At 35.8% G+C, this 22,661-nt stretch overlaps 2 protein-coding genes across 8 annotated transcripts; both read right to left on the bottom strand.

Annotated features, from left to right (window-relative positions):
• Window positions 1-2,311: 2,311 nt before the first annotated feature.
• Window positions 2,312-7,386, bottom strand: LOC129291387 (peptide chain release factor PrfB3, chloroplastic). Of its 5 annotated transcripts, none has more exons than XM_054928704.1 (7): window positions 7,016-7,386; window positions 5,760-5,977; window positions 5,013-5,213; window positions 4,059-4,271; window positions 3,011-3,188; window positions 2,698-2,845; window positions 2,312-2,593 (listed from the first exon to the last, which is right to left on the bottom strand). In XM_054928704.1, the coding sequence occupies exons 1-7, from the start codon at window positions 7,182-7,184 to the stop codon at window positions 2,524-2,526; spliced, it is 1,197 nt and encodes a 398-aa protein (XP_054784679.1). In that variant the 5' UTR covers window positions 7,185-7,386; the 3' UTR covers window positions 2,312-2,523. The 5 variants fall into 5 exon arrangements, with proteins under 5 accessions (XP_054784679.1, XP_054784694.1, XP_054784703.1 ...); XM_054928719.1 differs by adding an exon at window positions 6,718-6,903 and having other exon boundaries at window positions 2,312-2,845; window positions 7,016-7,135; XM_054928728.1 differs by adding an exon at window positions 6,689-6,903 and having other exon boundaries at window positions 2,312-2,845; window positions 7,016-7,135.
• Window positions 7,387-8,134: 748 nt separating this feature from the next.
• LOC129289715 (uncharacterized) lies at window positions 8,135-22,635 on the bottom strand. 3 transcript variants are annotated; one of them, XM_054926512.1, is made up of 14 exons: window positions 22,330-22,540; window positions 16,011-16,112; window positions 15,849-15,911; window positions 15,638-15,699; window positions 15,412-15,509; window positions 15,173-15,224; window positions 13,933-14,025; window positions 13,296-13,406; window positions 12,514-12,865; window positions 11,856-12,289; window positions 11,440-11,549; window positions 10,288-10,346; window positions 10,019-10,206; window positions 8,135-8,599 (listed from the first exon to the last, which is right to left on the bottom strand). In XM_054926512.1, exons 1-14 carry the CDS (start codon window positions 22,496-22,498, stop codon window positions 8,411-8,413), a joined length of 2,082 nt encoding a protein of 693 aa, XP_054782487.1. In that variant the 5' UTR covers window positions 22,499-22,540; the 3' UTR covers window positions 8,135-8,410. The 3 variants fall into 3 exon arrangements, 2 of the variants coding, with proteins under 2 accessions (XP_054782487.1, XP_054782488.1); XR_008588219.1 differs by lacking the exon at window positions 8,135-8,599 and adding an exon at window positions 10,705-10,852 and having other exon boundaries at window positions 10,128-10,206; window positions 22,330-22,635; XM_054926513.1 differs by lacking the exons at window positions 15,638-15,699; window positions 22,330-22,540 and adding an exon at window positions 16,192-16,647.
• Between the last annotated feature and the right edge of the window lie 26 nt (window positions 22,636-22,661).

The raw sequence follows: 22,661 nt of genomic DNA on the forward strand, positions 1-22,661 counted from the left end.
TTTAGTGTTAGAGTTTAATTTATAAGATAAATAATCAATTTTTAAATAAAAATAAGATTCATGACAAAAAATACTATCAAAACTGACTGATGAAACAATTAAACTACTCTCCCTCTGAGTCAGTTGCCATCTTTATTTCTCTCTCTCTCTCTCTCTACCCCACTCCATCGCATTCAGCTTCAACTCCTCCTCACCGTTCAGCTTCAGTGGTTCTTCTTCTACAACCTCTATGTCGAGATCTCAATTTCTCAATATCTCTGTTCACTTCTTCATCAGCTGCTCACCTCGGTCGCTGCAGCTCCATCTTCCTCGACAATTAGTATTACTTTTTGCTCATTAGAATTACATTGCAATTACCAGCAAACATCAAGTTCAGGTGGTAAGAGGCGCTAGCTTAACGTTTATATCCTGTGTTAAATATTTATCGATAGAAATTTGCCATCAATATAATCCTACCCGGCTCGACTCACGAATAATGAATAATTATATAAAAAAAAAATTACATTACAATTTCCACATGCTTTTATTATTTTTATTTTTTGTTGGAAAAAAAAAATTAGGTAACTTAAATCTCGAGAGTGTTGTTATTCCGCTTATTATTAAATGACCTTTTTTACACCGAAAATCTTGGGAAAGAGAGTTTTTTTTTTTTTTTAAAATGGTTTTTCTTGGATATTAGGAACTTCAAAAATGAAGAAAAAGTTTTCTATCTTATCACTAATATGAGATATTTTTAAAAACTGATTAATCTATTATGAATTTCTCACCTCTTTATCATTTTTATTGAAAATTTTTAATTCTTACAAAATGTAAATTGAAAATTTTATTAGCGCGACTTTAATATCAAATAGTAAATTTTATTTCAGATGTTTTTATCTGTTGCAAACCTTTTTATAATTCGAAAACATTACCCACGCAAGAATACATCTCACCTAAAACCAAGAGTAGTTAACGTTGGAATATCTCCCGTTATATTAAATTCTTGATCTATTTAAATTTTTTATACATTTTTGTGTGAAATATTATTTTAGCCAACTTGCATATTTAAATTTTAAAAATTAATAAATGAATAAATTTACATGACTAAATTGAAAATATGGTAAAATAAAACTTAAAACATGTGAATAAAAATATTTCTTTTATAACCTATATGGTTTTTAGACGATAGATGTGTTAAAGGTGTTTTAGTGTAAAATTAAAATTTATGAAACGGTCAATTAATAATTAAGAAGATAAAAATATAATTTAAGATTTATGGAATCCTCTTTTCATGCCATGAAACAGGAATCTTTTGTTTTTTAGCCATAAAAAATAGATGCCACAGAAAATAAAAAAATAAAAATGATACTCCTTTCATTAATTTTTATAAATTATTTTTAACTACCCCACACCTACACATACTAAAATAATTAATTAATGCCCATTAAGAATTCTAATTTTTAAGTATACCTTACTTCCATTAAATACGGTTGATTCAGAGAGAAATAAAACAAATTAATAGGATCAATCAATCAAGCATTTTCTTATTTAAGGTAAAAAAGTAATTCCTTATTTAGTATAGATATTTTTTAAATAAACCCATTAATTACTTTCAAAGTTTTATATAGCGACTTATAAATTGAAATACAAAATCCTTTCATAAGATAATTTATTAAAATTAATGGATAGAATATACTAAGTCTATATTCTCTCATAATTAATTGTATAAGTAAAACTTCAATTTGAAATATTTGTTTGCAAAAAAATAGAAAATACACTAAAATAATTTTTAAATTGAGGGCTTGTCTCCTCCCTAATTTTATCCTTGTCTTTCAACTGAACAACTTTCTAATCAAATGTAATCAAATCCCTTTATTATTCTCAAACTAAATTCATTGTCAGATTAGTCATAGCATCATAGTTTGACTTTTAGAATGACAAATTGTACTAAATACATCTTCCTCTTATATTCTTGAGCACGTTAAATTAGAATGATGTTCTTCGCACAACACTATCTCACCATCCTTCATGCATGATATTTTAACACAACATATCTATAAACATGGTGTTTAATTTCATAATAAATCAACACTGATGAGGTAAAACGAAAAAGGTGTGTTGGCCACACACAAAAAATGTAATAAGGCGTGAACGAGATAGTGTAGAATTCGACCATGTTATTTGAGCAATGACCAGTTAATTTTATCAACTAACTCACCAATTCCATATAAATTTGTTGAATTTCTGCACACGTGTCAATAAGCCCTTGAAAGTACCGAAATGCGAAAGTTATGCAAAGGACCATATTTGAATGGTTTTCATGCATCTAGCATAGCGAAACATAACGATGTTAATATAACCGAGTCTGCGATCAATCTATATACATGATTTCCCCTATGACAAGAAATTGAAGTAGATCTAGGAAGTTGGAACATGAAGAAAATGCAGAATATAAGTAATACGTACTCTTCTTCTTCTCCTTTTCTTTTTTTTTTCTTTTTTTTTTTTACATTGAAGGTGTAATCAACTGCCCACTTAACGGAATCAGAGACTTGTATAGAAGGCGACTAGAAGATTTAGACCTTGTGGCATAAGTTTCTGGCATTGATATGAGCTGCAATGAGGGATCCAATATTGCCCTCCAAAACAGAATTTAGTTCTGGCACCTCAATGTCAGTCTTTATATCGTGGACTAGCTTGTACGGATGAGAGACATACCTACGAGTTTCTTCTTGCCACAGATTCACAATGGCATCTTTCCTTATACTACTTATCCCGGAAACTCCTTGTTCCCTTGCTATCACTTCAAGTTTAGCTTTCAGTCTGTTAAGCGCCTTCATCTTATTAGCAAAATGGGTTCTCTCACCTGCCCAACATACTAAGCTTCAGCATCGAGCGTAGTTCATGTTAAATTTCAAATCCAAATGCAGGTTCTGATTTAAACTACTAGAGCCTTAAATTCTGACAAGATTCAAGACAAGTAGTGAAGAACACGTATTACATGAAACTAAACATTTAAGCATGTGAATACCTGAGGACTCCGCACTTATCCCAGTCGGTTGATGCTGAATGCAAACTCTTGCCTCAGTACGGCCCTTCTGTTCTCCAATACTTGAAGGCGATGAGATAATCAAATCCTCGTGATCAATTTCCAGGTCAGATGAATTTTCAAGGAACAGGGGAACAACATCGACAACTGCTGAGCTGGCCTACAAAATTTAATTTTTGAAAAGAAAGATGATATCAAATCCTCATGATCAATTTCCTAGCTAGATGAATTTTCAAGGAACACGAACCACACACACAACTGCTGTGCTGGAATACAAAATTAAATTTTTGCAAACAAATGCTAATAAAATTTCATTCTTTAGTGGAAAAAGGTAAAGAAAAGGACACAAATTCATAAGCCTAGATTAGATAAAGCCAAGCGATAATTGTATTATCATGGCAATAAAGAAGCTGAACCTTCTGAAGGCAAATCAATCAAGATCATATAAATAACAGCTTTAAGATATAAACGAAATCTTCCATTCAGATGTCATCGAATCCATCAGTCAATTGGTATTTTTAAAGTATGGATGAATGATGGAATCTCATTGTCAATTCCAAAACTTTTTTTTTTTTAATTTTCATGAAGTTTTGAACCTGATTGTGCTAATCTTGACAAAGTGAAAAGTTTCTTAAAAACATACAGATCTTAGAGTGAAATTAGCAAATTTGGTCCATATCCACCGAAAGCAGAAAAAAGTTTTATACAAGGACGAAGAATGATACTGATATTTTTCTTACAAGAATGATACTGACATTAAAACTTTTGCAGTTCAACTATCATCGAATTTATGAAACTGTACTGACAGTGAACCACATTCAAATAAACCAGACAAAGCTGGTCAGAAATTGATCGCTTCTTAAAACCAGTTTAGTGAGAAATATTTGGAACGAAATCTGCAGATAAGGAACTAAAATATTTCTCACCATAAAAAAAATTTCTTACCAATAATGTTCAATATGAAAGCAAAGCAAAATCAATGAACGAGAAATTAAAAGTTTACTAATAGGTGGGACAAAAGAGTAGTCACCTCCAGCAGAGAAGATTCATCCAAAGAACTCCTTATCATGTGGTGAGCTCCTTTTTCTCCCGAAAGATAACTATAAGCACACTCAAATTCGAATTCTATAGTTGCTGAGGCAATACCACCATTCTCGAACAGGAATCTATCAACTACTCTTCCTTCATGACCTTGCTTTTTGGCCCACTTAAGATACATACTTAGAAGCTGTTCTGCCCAAAGCTGTATTCATGCAAATGTGGGTCAAAGACTGCCAGAAGTATATGTAAATAAACAGCCGGAGTACAGATAATATTGGTTCACAGTTTCGGCTGTCAGCAACCCAGCATTACAATAACTCAGTTGAACATTCAGATTTTATTAGGAAGAACACTACGAAAATCCACACATTCCTTGTATTTTCATGCCTATAGAACATCTGTCAACAATTTGCCTCACGTGTGAGAGTATGCCCTGAAAAATCATAAAGCCTGATTTTGTTCGTTTGTTCCTGGTTCACGATAGAACAAGAACTCAAGATTGAAATCATGCCGAAATTTCATTACCTGCTACATAATGTCGCTACTTGACAGTCTTAAAAAGAACACGTGCACCCATTAAATTGCATATGCACCTCACTAACATACTGGACTCAATTTCTGAAGAAATGACTGAAGAAGTCATTGTTCATTGTTGCTTATGCATACAGCAGTGTGGAAAATTAAGCATTTGGGTTGTAAATGAAACTACTCATTTACCAAGGCCGTGTTTGATTTGAGGGATTTTTTTTTTTTTTTTTTGGGAGTGGGGTGGGGAGCCAAAATTTCCCCCTCCCCTCCCCTTATTTTGGTTCCCTCCAAATTGGGGTATGAGGGGTGATGTCAACTTTAGTTCCAACTGTGCACTCCTTGAAGCAAGATCAAACTAAGCAAGTGAGTTCCTTACCATAATGAAGTGCAAAATGCAAACAAATTATCATCAAACCTTATGGTGGATGCCTCCTGTCCCAGCTTGAATAATTAAACAAGCTCCCTCCAGATCAAATGGCCCCTTGAGAAGCTTAGACATCTCATACTGATCCAGAATCTTGCTTGCATCCAAAGATGCATCATATGCTTGCTTATAAAACCCATAATCAATGGCATTCATCTCAGCCAGCTGAATAATCAACTTTGCTTCCTCCACCTGCAGAATACCAAGAACATAGAACATTGAATCATTTATCTATATGCTTTTTGTGGCTACGGCAAACAATATGTTTTTCGATATGCTGGAGCTATGAGGGCAGTCATGTTATAATTTCATAAGGAAGCAAAACGCTTGCTAGCCTTCTCTAGAATATGAGACTTCTTAAGCAAAATTCACCGCATTTTGGTTTTAAGGGATTGGTGGAATATTGACAGCTAGAGAACTCTACTACAAAAAGAAGTTTATGGCGGCTATAGCTATGCATGAATGCTCAGTAATCAAAGATGCCATTCATAATGTTAGTTATATCTCTAAGCTTCATAGAACAGCATTCTAACTATTATGGTTCACTAATTTCTTTATATGCACTTCACTCTTAAATTCATTGCTATACCTCACTTATTATTAATCAGTTTATAAGATTCCAAAATATCATAAATTCATAAGCCAATAACTCATCACCAACCCAACTGTTTCAAACAGTAAAAATGAATCATTATTTCAACCAAACTTCTGATGAAATTGAAGCGACTAGAGTATAACCTTATATTTCAAGTCCTTAAGAGCATCAACCACTTTGGCACTATCTGCTAACCTGACCAGAATGTCATTCGACTTATTAAGATCATCCCACAGATTATAGTTACGTATCATTTCTTCTTGCTCAATCCATCTTGCTTCTTCCATCTCCAAGGCCATAGGAGCAAACATTTCAGCCCGAAGAACTGCATCTTCAATTTTCCTTCTTAGAGAAAATAAACCTGATCGTATTTCAGTAGGTTGTCAGAAAGAAGTGACACCAAAGAAGCAGGCACCAGACAAATACTAACTGTTGCCAGCCTAATAGAGCTCCTCACTCAAAATTGGTTCAATGGCTTATCAAAGGCCAACCAGATTGGCAGAATAGGTGTCAATAACATAAAATTAAAGGCCTATCCAGGAAATTATTTAGAAAAAGGGAGTTAAAGAAATGAGAAACGGACAGCGAGCAAGTTTGATGAACGCCACCACTGCTTCACACTGCACCACTTTCCCAAAGGGAAAATATATGCATGATTCACCTAACCATTGAACTATCATGCCTTAACTTTCCAAGCCGTCAAATCAAATATCAATGATAATATTCACTCCCTCCATCCCAAAATGAAAGTTAAATTCAAGAATATTTGAGGTATTCGAAATGTAAATGTAAGTCATTTTATAGAATGCTGTGAGCATTAAGTATTTCTTTTTCAAGTTAACCATTATTTATGAGAGAAATCGAGAGAGATATCATTAATATAAGATTATTAAAAAGGGCAATTTTGAAAAGATAAGGTAATTTTTAAAAAGGTAAAAGTTACTTATATCTTAATCTTGGAGAGACTACTTGAAAAGGTAAATGTTTATAGGCTCCTATTCTCCACATTAAAACATAAATACAAAATAAACTATATTCTTACAAATAGGGAAATACCTATAACCATATCAACCAAAATCTAAGATAACACCATCAACTCACTTTCTTGCCCAAATTATCGCGCAATAATGGCTATTTCTTCCATAATCAAACACCAAGAGAAACCGTTGCCGAAAGAAAACACACAGCTGAGCCCTAGCCCTAGTTATCTTCTAAAAGCTTAAACAGAAGATGCCTCCTTCCGTCCTTATCATCAGTTAGTCAATCAAACATATTTATTTAGAGGACCTGAGTCAATTGACAAACATTTCGGTGTAATCGAAACATCAACCACAGAAATCTGAAATAGTTTCAAGTCCCCGTACGCTAATGCGTACAGAGAAAGCAATATGGAACGGACCCACTTGCTTGTAGACTTCTTTCTCGTCAACCATGGAATGACAAGCTCTAATTCCCAGCTGAGTACGTAGCTTTTTCTTCATCAGGGCAGCCCGCAATTTGGCATTGAAAGAAGGCGAAGAACCATAAGCGCTTCTTACACAAGCACGATCAAAGATTATGGTCGCCATTGCTACGTTTGGATGCCCCCGCTCTTTCCACAACTTCTCTCCTTCTCTTCCTTCCCTCCACCGGCTAAACTTGAGACTCTTATCTTCGAATTCATTTCAGAAAGACGTTCGCTGCCAATGAAGACAGGTGGACTACAAGATAGCCACAACGGGGAAGTGGATAGTGAATTGCTTTTGCTACTTGCCGCCGTTCACAGGAATGAATCTACTACTGACTACTACTAAATAAGTAACAATTTGAATATTTTTTTGAAGTCTTCCTTCTTGTAAGATGTTCTTTTAGCAGTTCTATATTTTTATTTATAAGATTATTTATAAAATTTCTGGCCCAAAAAAAAAGATTATTTATAAAGCTTGTGCAATAATTAATTTATTTTTTGAAAAATCCTAAAAAAGTTTTTTGACAGCAAAAAGGTGCTTCTAATTAATTAAGGAAATTTATATTACTTTTTTTATAAAGCTTTATACTCCCTCCATTTAAAAATATAAGACATTTTTAATCGAATCTTACCCCCAATAAAATAGTTAACTACTTTCAAACTAACTTTATTTTTCACATTTTTCTCTATCAAACACCCTAAAATAAATATAAAATTATTATCAATAAAAACACTTTTGAAAAAAAAATATAATGATTACACTTCGAAAGATTAAAAATGTCTTACATTTTTTAACATTCAACTCCTTAAAAAATGTCTACAGATAAAATATATAAAATTAAGATAGCTTTTTAAAAAGAACCTCAAAAAAGGGAAAAAAAAACTGGTACTTTTGGACTTCTATGTGATGAATATTCGCCCAGTTCAATATATGAAGACAAAGCATTATTTATTAATGAGTATTAGTAATTATTCAAATATTGCTTGTTTATCATCACTATACTAAGATCGACGGTGGAAAAAAAAAGTGGGGAATATGTCTAAGATTGACAATTAGAAACGAGACAACGATACCAGAAATTTTATCCATTCCTCCAACCAACTATACCGGTCTCTTTCTCTGTACATCTCAATTAGATTTGCAGCATTTTTGACAAAATCAACAGGAACATATCCAGTTATCACCCAAAATTAAAACACTGTCGGCAGGTTACCTTTGTTATACAAGAACTACCTCTCCAGTGGTATAAACCTGTTGGGCAAAAAATATACACGAGTAACGATAAATATGGCCAAATTTTGTGTCACAAGAAATCGTGTTAATCATCACTGGGCAAGTCACCATCCTCACAAGGACTCTGCAAATTGAAAGGCCTCCAGGTCAAGTTCCTGCCTCATGACACAGTTCATAAACCACTCAGTGCTGAAAGTCCGGATCCCCTTCTTTGCAGCTACCATTGCTTCTTCCATATCTTCTTCACATGTCACAAAAATGGTTGAAGATGCTTCATTTACTTTCTTCAACCCACAAATAACCTGATACGAAGAAGGAAAAAAAAAAAAGGCAGAATTTGTGAAGAAATCAATATATTCATCTTTAACCAAGCAAAACTTGTGTGAGCAGCATATCAGGCAAGCACATGCAAGACAATTCTCAAAAGATATTTCCCTGCTCGATGGAAAGAATAGCTCCTAAGAAATTGGAAAAGAAAAAAGCTCAGGCTTGACATTAAGGAAAATTTTTATGGCTAAAAAATGTCAATTAGCCATGAAAGTTGATGGTGCCACTTCCCTAAGGGTTCCATAACACGTCACTTTAAGTAACTAAAAAGATAATGCTATAAAACTGACTGACGTTAGCTCTGACAAAAGGGGGTGGGTTCTACTTAAGCATGATGTTTTAGGTTTAAACCAATGTAAATGCAGAAAACACCTTTAGAAAAATAACCTCTCGTGTAAAGCTTCACCCAACTTGATCCAAATTAGGCATAGTCTAATTTGGCTCCGGAAATTGGTGGTTTGCCATGAAAAAGAAACATAAGGCCATGGAAAAATCTATCCACCAAGAAATTAAGCTTTTCATTATTTATTTCACTTTGAAATTATAACCTTATTAATGATATAGTTAAAATGAGAATCTTAAATTAGAATATAATTAACAGCAGAACAGCTTAATCTTCATTGAATTGAATATTGGGGCTGAGTGATGGAGAACTAATAAAGGATGTAGTATACCATCCATAAGAGGTCAAACGGTATGTCTTCAAGGAACATAGTCCTACATTCAAATAGAATCTTTAGTTCTGATTGTTGACTGGTTCATCCATGAATTTTAACATCCCAATCGCTTTACTTTCATGTTCTCTTTAAAAGGGTTGTAAAGGCGCAAAGAACCAAAGTATACAGAGAACTGAAATTCATGTGTTCAAAAGGAAGTACACCATACTTAGGTCTCTTTCTAACTTATGATCAACGGTTGACAGCTTGAGATCAATTAACACGAGGGCCCCTAGATTGTGTTATCCTATCAGTGTGCATACTTGGAAAGTTGAAGGTCTAACAAAAGAAAGTCTGGATCACACTTGAAGACAAATACAGATCATTAATGCCTGAATTCATTCACGAAACTTGGAAAGTTTTCAAAGCTATTTTGAGTAATTTTCTAAACCTTTGAACTAGCTTGGTAAAGGAACCTTCTTTACATCAACCAAGGGAGGTCACCAAAATCAGTTGAATGTACATAGTTTACTACAGAGTATAAATATACACGTATACATGTTTTCATATGAGAATTTGTGTTCAAATGCTTCATTTGATTAGTTATCAGTACAGTATACATGTTTAAATGATACAATATTCTACTATGCCAAAAGAGGAGGGAAAGGGAATTCCCAAGCACATACTCATACTTCCCCTAAACCATATTCAAATTTCAGTGAAAGTACTAGAACTTACATTACCACCAGCAGAGCTCACAATTGCAGATAGTGTTTTAGCAGGAGGTTGAACATGATCCGCAATACACACGTCGTACCCCTTGAACAAAGCTCGAGGGTTGGCTTTTGCTTGGAGAACTGCAGCTTTTAAATCAGACCTGTACTTCAATAGATAATCCTTGTCATCCAATATATAAGCTAGCTCATCTGCATGTTGATTTAGAACAAGGAGTGGTTATATTCCCAAATGAATAAAAGATATTAAACAAGACAGTTGATTTGACCTACCAACAAATTTGCCTTCACGACAGCTTTCTTTTAACCAATCAGATGAGACCACCCAAGCCCTGTGTAGTTAGCAACATCCACATGTTATGAGTTATATATAATCAACCTAAGGAACATAAAGAAACTCTTAGCTGTAAACATGATGCACCACTAACTTAAAATGAATATATGGTAGTATCATATGCACAATATTAATCAAATCAAGAGTAAAACAAAATAACAGAAACTAGTGCTTTTGAAATCAATGAAATAAGAAAGAAGACTACCCTACGATAACAAAACTACAACCATTATAAGCCTGTAAGTGAGAACAATTGAAAATGGAATGTAGTTTCAAATTAACTCCATATTTCTTTTTATTAGGTTTGTTTTTTTCACAGTACATTGTACGGTAAATGGTTTAGTTTTACCGCTTACTGTTTATCCAAGCAGATAGATATTCTAAGATAAGTGTGCATTTAAGTGCATTGGGCCCTGCTCCTCTTTCAATGAAGTAATCGTGCAAAAAGTGCTCTCTGTATTTTCTGGTGTTGGGTAACAAGGTCTAGTGGAAACCTTTCCTTTCCTTCATGAACAGAAATAAGCTGAAAATAAGTAAATTAAAAAAGAAAAAGGTTTCTCAAGATAATAAAAATTTAATGATGGAAACTACAAATATCATATAATATTACTCTGCATGAATAAATTCAAACATACTAAAATTTGCATTGTGCTTCTTGAAACATATTTTTATTGTTCCAACAAGTGAACTGCCAAAAACTTTAAGATCTTGACAAATTGGGAACACTACTTTGAAATTTTCAGGAATACGAACAGTTAAATTAAAATAAGACGAACAATAACTATGGAAAAGTTAGGTAACATTGTCCAGGTGGTATAACAGCAAACTTGTGTCCCAAAAAACTGCAAGATTCAAAATATTTATACTCAAAGGTAATCAAAGATGCTGAAACGAATTAATTCGCTTCATTCAAGAAACAAGAAATATGCTTATCCAACACCATATCAAAATTAAGCGATATCAAGAAAAGAAGGAAAACAAAGGCTCTGATAATCTCAAGCTCTAGCCACAAATGAAAACTATTTAAATAATATAATCATCCACAAATATTTTCTCTAGGAAGTTAAGCAAGATGAATGTTTAGAACTAACCCTGAGCAAAGGGCAGTACAGAAATTCAAAGTTTTCCTCACTTTGCCTGTGACAACATGCGTGGCCATGCTTCCTTCAGAGGTAACAGTGCCACCAAGGGCTTCAATTGCCTATTTATAAGAAGAAAATTGGTGTCAAGACTTCATATATGACATAACCTTCCAGGAATTCATTCCATTATTAGAGAAAATAGTTGCCAAGAGATTCAATTTGACACTATTTGATTTTTAAATACTTTGTTCCTCCCAACTATGGTGAATCAGTCCTTACAAGAAAGATTAATTCATTCAGAAGGAGCAAAGCATATCCCCACATATAGGACAATTAAAGCAGCATGCTAATACCCAATACTACCAATCCTATTCAATAAGTACAGCATGTCTGAATTATTCTGGTAATGCAACTATCAAACGAACCTTTGTAAGATGCGTTTTCTTAGCATCATCAGTTATATTCATCAGCATGATTCTAAAGCATTGTTTAGTTGATAGCTGTTCATTGTTGACTTGAGCTTCTAACTGTAAATAATCCCCTTTAGGTTTCTCAGAATTCTTTCCTTGGACACTCAAAGAATCACCACATGGACGCTCCACTGAACTCTTTCCACTTGAAACGCCCCATGAGCATCCCACAAAGCAAGAACTAGTCCTAGCAACCTCTGAGACAAAACCCCAGCTAGACTCAGATCCACTGTCAACTAAATGGCTTCCTTTCACTCTTTTTGACTTTAACGATGACAAAGAGGCTTCCCATGTCCTCTTTGCACCTTTTGTGGAATTAGAACAATCCTTCATTTCTGCACCAACTCCATTGTTTGCAAGTCGAACAACAGTCAGCAGTGAGTCCCCGACTGCACCCACAAAGAATTGCAGCTGTCAAGTCTTTTTGTTAGAACAAAAGATTGCATAAAATACACTGTAAATCAATTAATAGACCTTAGAGAAGAGACTACCATTTCCCCCTTTCAATTTTTCAAAACCATTAGATCCTAGAATATACCCACAAATGGGAGAGAAGGGGGGAGCCCAGAGCCACAGATAGACAGATTAAAAGATATATCAGGAGAAAACCTACCACCCAATTTATCATATTCTCCGAAAAATCCTTCATTCACCAAAGCCTTAGGATGACTAGTCTCCATATTATCTGGTCTATCAATAGATTTATGTGAAAAGTTCAAATCAATGTGCAACTGTCCTGTAGATTTAAGCTGATCGTTCTCAGCATTTCCAAATGTCAAGCAATTCTGATGTTTTGAGGGAAGACACTTCATAGAGTTAGCAGCATCAGCTAACAATTCCATCCTTAGATGGCAAACCATGAGAGTAGAACCACCAGGAAAGCATAATGCTTTACGAATAGCAGCTTTTATAGGTAACCTGCGAGCTCTACCTTTGGTGTCCACCTCTGCTATAGATATAAAACCCTGCAATTGCAAAGAGTTTTTAAATACAGTAACATCAGAACTCAAAAAACAACTTTCACATGAATGAAGAAAATTTATGGCTCTATATTTTAGCAAATTGCATGGGACACTGTTGAGAATTCATCTAACCATAAAATTTGCCCTCTTTAGATAAATGTTAAACTAAATCCGTTTTTTTAGTGCATTTGAATCTATCAATCACTGAGCATTTATAGAAAGACTCAAAATTAAAACACCATAAGTAAAAGACCAGATATGACTATAAGATGCTCAATACTCCTATCCTGAGATGTTCCATTTATAACTTGCCTCTTTAACTCTTCACAGAGAGGCTCAAAAATGAAACGACATTCCACAGAAGTAAACAAGCAGATATGACCATAAGAATTAAGATGTTCCACACTTCTGAGATGTTTTATCTGTGATTTACCTGTTTAAGCCAAAACCCTTCAGATTCTTTGTCACCCCAGCAGAAAATTGAACGAATACCAACATGTTGAAGTCTCTTCCGTAGCTCTACAAACAACATATGACCCAGACCCTGGGAAAAAAACATAACTTAGAAAGCTTACTTGAGCAAATAAGTCAGTGAAATTTACTGTGCCAGCATAAAAATGAGCTTAAACATAAAGCAGAGATCATATGTTAGAGAATTAATAAAGTGCTTAAAATAGTATACAAGTTACACCATCTTTGTACTTGAACAGTTTGAAATTCAGATAAGCTTTCAAATACCAGATCCTTCAGAAACAAGATTAGCACAAAATTTGAACTTCACGTGTCATATACCCCTCTTCTCCCAGATTTCATTATGTGCCAGAATTGATTGTTAAAATGATTCTCTTAAAGGCATCACCACTTCATCATAAGATACAGAACCAAGAAAATTACAATTGGAAGCTTTCAAGGAAATTGAAACCAAACTAAAAACTAAAAAAATACTCCTACACATTAGCCATTACAACTTCATTTCTTGAAAGGACCCTCGTTTCCATGACATCATGATATTTTGAAAACAGAAAAGTAAAATAAAGAAAATGTAAAGAAGAAGAAGAAGAAGAACAGACCTTGCCTTGACAGATTGCACTAACCGCTGCAAGTGGGATCTCTGCATACTCTGTATCTGCAGGGACTATTTGATACGTGATGGCAGCTATGACCTATAAAGGGAGAAAAAGGATTGATGAAGGAACATATAGAATCATATTTCTTTAATTCCACCGATTCATTTAGCTACATAATTATAACATGGTAAGAAACAAAAGTTTTCTATCAATTCTAAATTAGTAAATTCAGGTGGTCTTTGAGATGAAAAGGAAAGAAGCAGCATGAGATCAACAAGGTCAATGCTCGATGCAACCTAGCTGTTAGGACCAATCTCTTCATCTGTGTTGATTAAGTTCATCTGAGAATGACACATACAAGCACACTCCAAAGCATCCTTCAGGTATGAACAGCAGTTTTTCTCATTAAGAAACCAACATAAGGCTATATCAAAATTCATGAAGTGGTTAAGATCAAATAAATTATCTTTCACTATTCATGCGAAGATCCCTCACAGATTAGAAATGGCAGTTAATAAAATGACAAACATGTCAAATTCTCTCTCAATCAGTACTAGTTCATAGCGTTGCACTAACTATAATGAATTGTAACACATTTTATAAAATCTAACAAATTATTTAACATCAGTTAGAATGACAAAATTATACGTTTAAAGCTAGCTTTGTGCGTGCGGACGGGTGTGAAACTAGGCTTACATCCAGCAAATCACTTGTGCAAAAGTAATAGTTATATGGTGTCTAACTCATTCAGCCATGAAATGCTATCAACGGCTTAAAGCATGCATATAAATTTATGAGTTTAATCTGCATATTCAATTACCCAGTAATTAAAAATATGCTAAAATTTTCACCCAAAAAAAAAGTATGCTACAAATAATAACAAGGGCAATATCTAGGCCGCTATTGCTATTCTCTAGAGAGACAGAAGGTACCAATATATATGTTTGGATGAAGTTGAAGACCGCACAAATATGTCTTCTACTCTTCCCTTGGCCCATAGCAATTTCAAATACCATTCTTATATTGCAATATAATGCAGAATTGCATGGATCATGCTACACAGACGTTTTAATATTGCATGCAGTTCTCGCTACACCTCAGTTAAATGAAAGTTGCTACATTATAGGAGTAGAGCAAGACCTAATGGGACATTGCTACGTATCACAGAATGGAATGCTATTAAGAATCATGAATTCTCTATTTGGTAAACAAGCACCCTAGTTCACCTAGCAAACATACATACCTTTCCAAAATCTCCAATAGAACCAGATTTCAAGAGCAGTGTACGATATTTCCTGCAGGCATAAACAATTCATAAATGAAAGTCTCTTACACCTTTCAACTTACTTGCGATACATATACAATCCTACTGCACAAGTGTAAAAAATTACGATCAGCATGATTGATGAGCCAGAATTACAGCCATGGTCAAACGACTATAACCATGCAAGGGAAGAAAGTGAAATGAGAAGAACGTAATACCCATTAGTTACACATCTTTCAAGAAATTTTGATTGCTTTCCAGTATTCGCAGCATAATTCATTCCGGGTAGTTCTGTCATATACATCTGTAATACTTCCTGCCAACCCATTTACAGAAATACTCAGACTACAGCTTAACATACGAGAGAGAAGAGAAAATATCTAGCAAACAAGGAGACTCACACCATACAAACAGATTCTCACACAGAGGGAGAAAATGTTTCACCTGTAGGTAGGATTTGCTGGTGCCGTCAGCATCTTTAGGATTAACAAGGACGAATTCATGATCTACATAAATCCAAAAATTTTAAAAAATAAATAAATAAAAACATCATCGGATTATAATAAAGACTAAACTCTCAAACGCTAATCGGATCTTAATAAAGACCAAACTCTCAAACGCTCGATACAATAAACATGGAAATATAACATCTCACCTCTAACTCCAAGTTTAAAATTCTCAGAATCATTTCCATTATTCGTAATTTTGCCTTTCGCAACTGCAAAATTGGAGGGTAAAAGGCCACAAACAGTGTTAATCAAAATCCTAATCAGTCCGGGCTTTATGTTTCTTTCCGGGAAAAATCACTATTACATACCAGCTACTTTAATCTTCCCGCTTGTAGGAAGAGAAATTTGGAGGCCATTTGAATCCGACTTACAGGTGAAACGTTTGGCCTCAACGATAATCTCGCAGTTACCTGTAAGAGAGAAAAAGTGTCGAAGTACCGGTCAGAAATGGAGCAAAACAATGAAAAATGTTGCATTCTAGGGTTTTACCGATAGGGATTGGAGAAGAAGGTTTTGTTTTTTGGCGCCATAGTTTCTGTGATGTGTAGTTGTGTACTGTCGTTGGAGTTCAGGGTTAAACAAAACTCTCATAAAAGGGCGGGAGCAAATGGCGGTGCCAATATGAAGTTACGGTGACATTTTCCGATTTTCGTCCATCTATAATATGGGCTGGATCAATCTGATCCTTTTTATTGGGCCAGGAGATCAATCTCACTTCATCAAGATAAAAACCAAAGGCGCTAAAGTTAAAAGGCCATCAGGAAGGACATGAATCCTCATAATTTGAAATACGGCATGGGCCTGGGACTGGGCCTGGGCCTGGACTTGGAAGCATCAGCATGCAGGTGTCTAGATGTCTGAAAATCTGCTTGTAAGAGTTCTTAGGTAGGACAGATGTAACACATCATTTATAATTTGTCTAATAAAAATATAATATTTAAATTATATTAACTATAAATTAATTTTGATATTAATGATACTAAAGAGTGAAAGAGCAAAAAATTTAATTTTCATTATGTTATAAGAATAAAACCAATTAAAAAAATGTCACACTAAATTCTATTTAGATTACTTAGAACATTTTAATTTTAATTGGGTAGACTACAAATTATATATTATGCCCAATATATCCAAGTAATTCTCTTATTTGAATGGAAAAAAATCTCAAGGAAAGCTATTTTAATTGGATCCAACAATGCTCAATTTTTTTTTGGGTAAAAATGAGGCCAAAAGCCTGAAAAACTAAATAGCTCCTAACCCAAAATCCAAACCCGACACATCTCTAACCTTATCCTTTACAAACACATCAAGAACCTTAGGATGCATCAAACCCCATCGCCGACACTCTCTCTTCATCCTTAAACCAACCTTTGCCATTCCATCCGCATACCCATTAGCTGATCTACGAATGGTTCTGATTCGAATCTCCCATCGTTGCTCTACCAGTTGCCATACTCAACTCAACATGCAGCTTTCTGCCACTCCAGCGTGATGCTTCCCCTTCAAAAATCTCACCAACTCTTACGAATCTACTTCCAGCTCTATCTTCTTCCACCCTAACTCCCACGCAATCTCCAGAACCCTTAGCGCTCCCCATCCTTCAGCTTCCAAAACACTGTAGACCCCCAAGTTCTCAGCAAAGCCACAAATCCACTCCCCCTGATCATCACGAATCACTCCCCCACACACTGCAATCCCTTGCTTACCCCAATAAATCCCATCAATATTAACTTTAATCCATCCAGACTCAGGCGGTCTCCAGCATTCTACCGCTTCAACTGAAGATAGGCACTTTAGTACGCACTTATTATGAGCAATTTCCCCAGCAAACTACTAGATCCTGAAGCAACTATCAGCATCATGGTTTCTAGAACCAAATACTCTCAAGTTCCTCTTTTTCCAAAAAGCCCAATAATCAACAGCAAACACAATCGACCAAGGTACATTCCTAACCCTCTCACTGCTCTTAAGGTTATGTTTAATCCATCTCTGTAATGGCTCAGAGAAGAAATTAATATTAACTGAATTATTAAACTTCCTCCATAACTCCTTAGCTACCTGACAATCACAGACCACATGGATAGAATTCTTTACACCCCCACACACATCACAAACTGCACTTGCCCCCCATCGCCTATTCCTCAAAGCTTTAATATAGAGCTTGTCATTACCCAACAACCACAGGAAACATCTAATCCTCTCTGGCCCCTTCTACTTCCAAATCAAATCCTAAAATCCATCCTTTTCGCCTTTTAGATCACCCCTAATATAATTATAACCTTTCTTAATCGAGAACAAAACCATCCCCTTCCTTCCATGATAGCCTATCCCTTCCCTCACCACAAGGTACGGGAAATCCCTCTAGCAGTGTCATCCCTTCCCTATCCATGAGTCCGTCTAATTTCTCCCAATTCCAACCCTGTGCATCTATTAAGTCTGTAACTTTCCATCTTCTCAAACCCTCATCTAAATCTACCATACAATGATCCACCAATTTAGTGCTTTTATTCACCCAACAATCTTCCCAAAAATTTGTTGACCTTCCATTTACCACAACCCTCCATACAAATCTACTGGTATAATCCCACACCTTCATAATATCCTTCCAAAAGCAAGATGCATTACCTAGCACCTTAAGGATTGAAGAGAGCTCTCTCCTATTATTATACTTATGACGTATTACCTCTACCCACAACTCATTTGAGCCCTCTCGCAGTTTCCAAGCTAACTTTAGAAGACAAGCTTCATTCATACTTCTCAAATTAAGAATCCTAAGCCCACCACACTGCTCCAGCCTTTGTAACTTATCCTATCCTATCAAATGAACCTTTCACCTTTCTACCTCATGCCCCCATATAAAATTCCACTAAACCCTTTCAATCTCCTCAATAGTAGTCTTAGGAAGCAATGACACCATCATAGGATAAACAGGTATTGCACCTATCACAGCCTTTGCCAAAGTAACCCTTCCAGCCATACTCAGACAATTTACCTTCCATCCAGCTAACCTCTTCTTCACTCTATCTAGAACATACTGCCAACATCTCCTCCTACCTTTTGCAAAGGATAAAGGCACCCTAAGGTACCTTCCTAGGTCCCCTGTTATCTTGAATCCAAATATATCAGCTAACCTCTTCTTTGACGCATTATTTACGTTTCTTTAAAAGAAGATAGTTGACTTATTATTATTCACCTTTTGCTCTGACCATGTACAAAATGTCCTCAAACAATTCATTACCACAACAATTTGCCTTTCTGTAGCTTCCCCAGATAAAATTAGATTATCAGCAAACATAAGACAAGTAACCTCAAGTCCACTTCTACCCATTCTGATCGATCTCCACTCTTTGTCTTCCTATGCTTATTGTATCATATGTGATAATTTTTCCATTGCAAGTACAAAAATGTAAGGGACAGAGGATCCCCTTGCCTTGTGCCCCTAGTAGACTTAAAAGCCTTAATCCTTTCCCCGTTCTAAAGAACCTGAGTATAAATAGTACAAATACAATTTATAATCAATTCCCCAATCTCCTCTTCAATCCCAATCTCAGCCAAAACTTCTCCAATAAAACTCCACCTCAAACTATCATATGCTTTCTCTAAATCAATCTTGATAGCAAAAAAAAACCCCTCTTGCCTCTCATCGATCTCATACTTTGCACCAACTCTTGTGCAATAACAATATTGTCCTGAATATGTCTCCTTAGGATAAAACTGGCTTGATTAGGAGTAACTAACTTCCTCATTACACCACGTAGTCTCCTAACCAAAATCTTAGGAATACACTTATAAAGCATATTGCACAAAGATATAGGCCGCATCTGTTTAAAGCATTCAGGTCTTCAACTTTCGACACCAACACAATGAGTGTTTCATTAATATCCTCCATATTCTCCTTACCCTTCCAAACATCCCTCACATATCTACAGACCTCCTTCCCTACCATTGACCATTCCTTTTGGAAAAATAAAGCAGGGAAACCGTCCGGCCCTGGTGCTTTAAAAGCCCCAATAGAAAAAATAGCCTCTTTAATTTCCTTATTAGAAATTCCTTATTCAATCTATCACATTCATTAAGGGTTAATTTTGGAAATAAAAACAAAGGTTGCTCCATCTCCCCTTCTTCTTCCTCCTTGAATAAGTTCTGAAAAAAATCCCTTGCCATCCTTCTAAGAGTAGACTGATCTTCAACCCATTATCCATCTTCTCCCTTTAGCATAGCCACCTTATTCCTCCTTCTCCTTACTAAGGTTCACACATGATAAAACTTAGTGTTCCTATCACTATCATTTATCCATTCTCCCCTAAACTTTTAGAACCAAAGAATCTCCTCTTGTTTAAGCACTTCCTCTAATTCGTCTTGGAGAGATCTTTCAAGCTTGATGAGATAATGGAAAGGCTTCACCATTCTATTCAACTTCCTCTGAACACTATCCAAATGAGCCAACAACTTCCTTTTTCTCTTATGTATGTCAAGAAAACTTCACAGTTATACTTACTCAACGTACTCCTGATTGCCTTTAACTTCACCTTTGCATTCCCTTCCCCTCTCCAACCCTCCTGAACTACTTCCTTGAAATCATTATGATACATCCAAGCTACTTCAAACCTGAACGGTCGAGCCCCAAAGCCACATGAAGCCTCCTTAATGCATAACAACAACGGGTTATGATCTGAACAGTTCAATCAAACTAAACATTTAATAATAGCCTCTTAAAATTGACATCTCCATAAATCATTGCAAAGTCCCCTGTCAAGCCTTTCAAACACTTTCTCATAGCCAAAAATTAAAGGACCTTTCCATGTAAACCGGTTACCCCAAGCACCAATTTCCATCAACCCATAACTATTAATCCGATCATCAAATATCATACACTTCCTCATATTCACCTGTGCCCCACCACACTTTTCACTTTCCATCCTTATATCATTAAAATCACTAATCATAGCCCACGACTCTCTCATCCTTATAGCAAATTCCTGTATCTCTTCCCAAAAAATCCCTTTCTCTCTTTCCCTCGAGCTAACATACACAATTGTCAATTTCCATTCTTCTTTTTGGCTATACTTGACTGAAAGATAAATGTACTGTGCATGCTGTCTCACATAATGAATAGAAACCCGTTCACTTCTCCATGCTACCCAAATACCACCAGAAAACCCAATGCCAGGTACAATCAACCAATCCTTAAATCCCAACCTTTTAAAAATCTCAGCAGCTCCATCCCCATTAACTCTTGTTTCTAGTAACCCAATGATATTTGGATCTCTATCATTCACAATCATCCTTAAACTCCTCAAAAAACTCTCGCTACCCACACCACTGCAGTTCTAGATAAGTATTTTCAGGTCCATAACACAAAGGAAATATACACAATCAATCCACACTCATTCGCACTGGCGTATCACACTAGTTGCTCTCCCCCTCTTCCTCTATAGCCTCCATTATATCCCCTTTTTCCCATCACACAACTTCATCAAGCAGTCTATTTCTATCCACACCACAGACACTGCTTATGCCACCCTACATTGAGGGAGTTAAGTACTATATTGGCATCCATCTCTGTTGGGGAAACTCTTATCTGACCAGCTCAACTTCTTATGTCATTCCTGAACCCCTTTTTAAAAAGACTCATCTTCTCCTTTTGAATCTCCCTGACCAGTTCCACAAACTGTTCATCAACAAGCACTAAATCTCTACATGTATTCTTAGCCTCTGCATTGCTCTTCTTACCTTTGAACTACACCTTTTCTTTGACCCTGCTCACCAAATGCATGCCATCCCCATTACCAATCTGCTCTCCCTCAACAACCTTAACCTCTAAGTTCACAATATTAGCAAATCTGGATCTGTCCTTATTTAATTTTGAAACCGTTTGCATGCTTAGCTTGCCCTCTTTATTCCATAACCCCTGTCTACCTCTCCTTCCCCTGTTAACCACTGACCATCCCCCAAATCTCCTTGCTTCCCCATTCATACCATCCATCACTTCTTCCTCCCTATCCTGAACATCACGCCCCTTCTCCTTACATTCCCTATCCATATGCCCATACTTCCCACAATAGTAAAACAGCAAATGCAAACCCTCATATTCAATTCTTCTCTCCTTCTTATCAATGATATATCATGAAAGTAGAGCCTTTTTGAGATCCACCTGTATTCCTACCTTTGCATAACCACCTCGAGACCTCAAAGAAGTAGACATATCCACTTTAATTGTCCTCCCAATCTCATTCCCCATTGCCTCCAATAGCTCTTCATCATAATATTCCAGTGGTAGATCAGGAAACCGAACCTACACCAACACATCTTCAATAGTACCTGTCTTAGGATTAATTAGGCTCCCACTTTCGAACAGTTAGATAATAGTCAGAAATCATCCATGGACCCCTTAATAACGCTACCTCAAAATCCTCAGCAGCAGAAAAATTAATTGCATAAAAATCATTCGGAAGGTCCATAATAGTAACCGTACCCTTCTTGGCCCACATCTTTTGCACTCTATCCTCAATCATCCTCTTACCTAATCTTTTCCCCAATAATTTCACAGTCAAACTAAGCTCATATGGCTTCTTAATATGAACAAGAGCTTTCTCAGACAACACAAGTCAGGAATCACAAACATACCTCTCATGTGCCTCACCACTTTAATTTCAGATCTAATCGAATCCAAGCATTCATTCTCCTCCATCTCACCAGTCTGACCCCTCTCATTCCCGCTCCTTGACCTAACTCCCTTGAGCGTATCCTTTGAAGGATCTAGGTGAAACACCAGAACCTTCTTCCGTACCTCCATCTACAGCACCTTAATCTTTTTCTTACTTCTCTGCAGCAAATCCACCTCCTCCGCTGATCGATGACTCTTGTTAGAAAGCTTGGGAAATTCCGCCAGAGAGCACAGCGGTAGACTCATCGTGCTCTGTTATACACTCGTAACAAAACTCAAATTTTGATCAGTC

The sequence above is a fragment of the Prosopis cineraria genome, unplaced genomic scaffold (assembly GCF_029017545.1).
Source record: "Prosopis cineraria cultivar Desert tree isolate PC_DT_omini unplaced genomic scaffold, ASM2901754v1 PC1, whole genome shotgun sequence".
Classification (NCBI taxonomy): Eukaryota; Viridiplantae; Streptophyta; class Magnoliopsida; order Fabales; family Fabaceae; genus Prosopis; species Prosopis cineraria.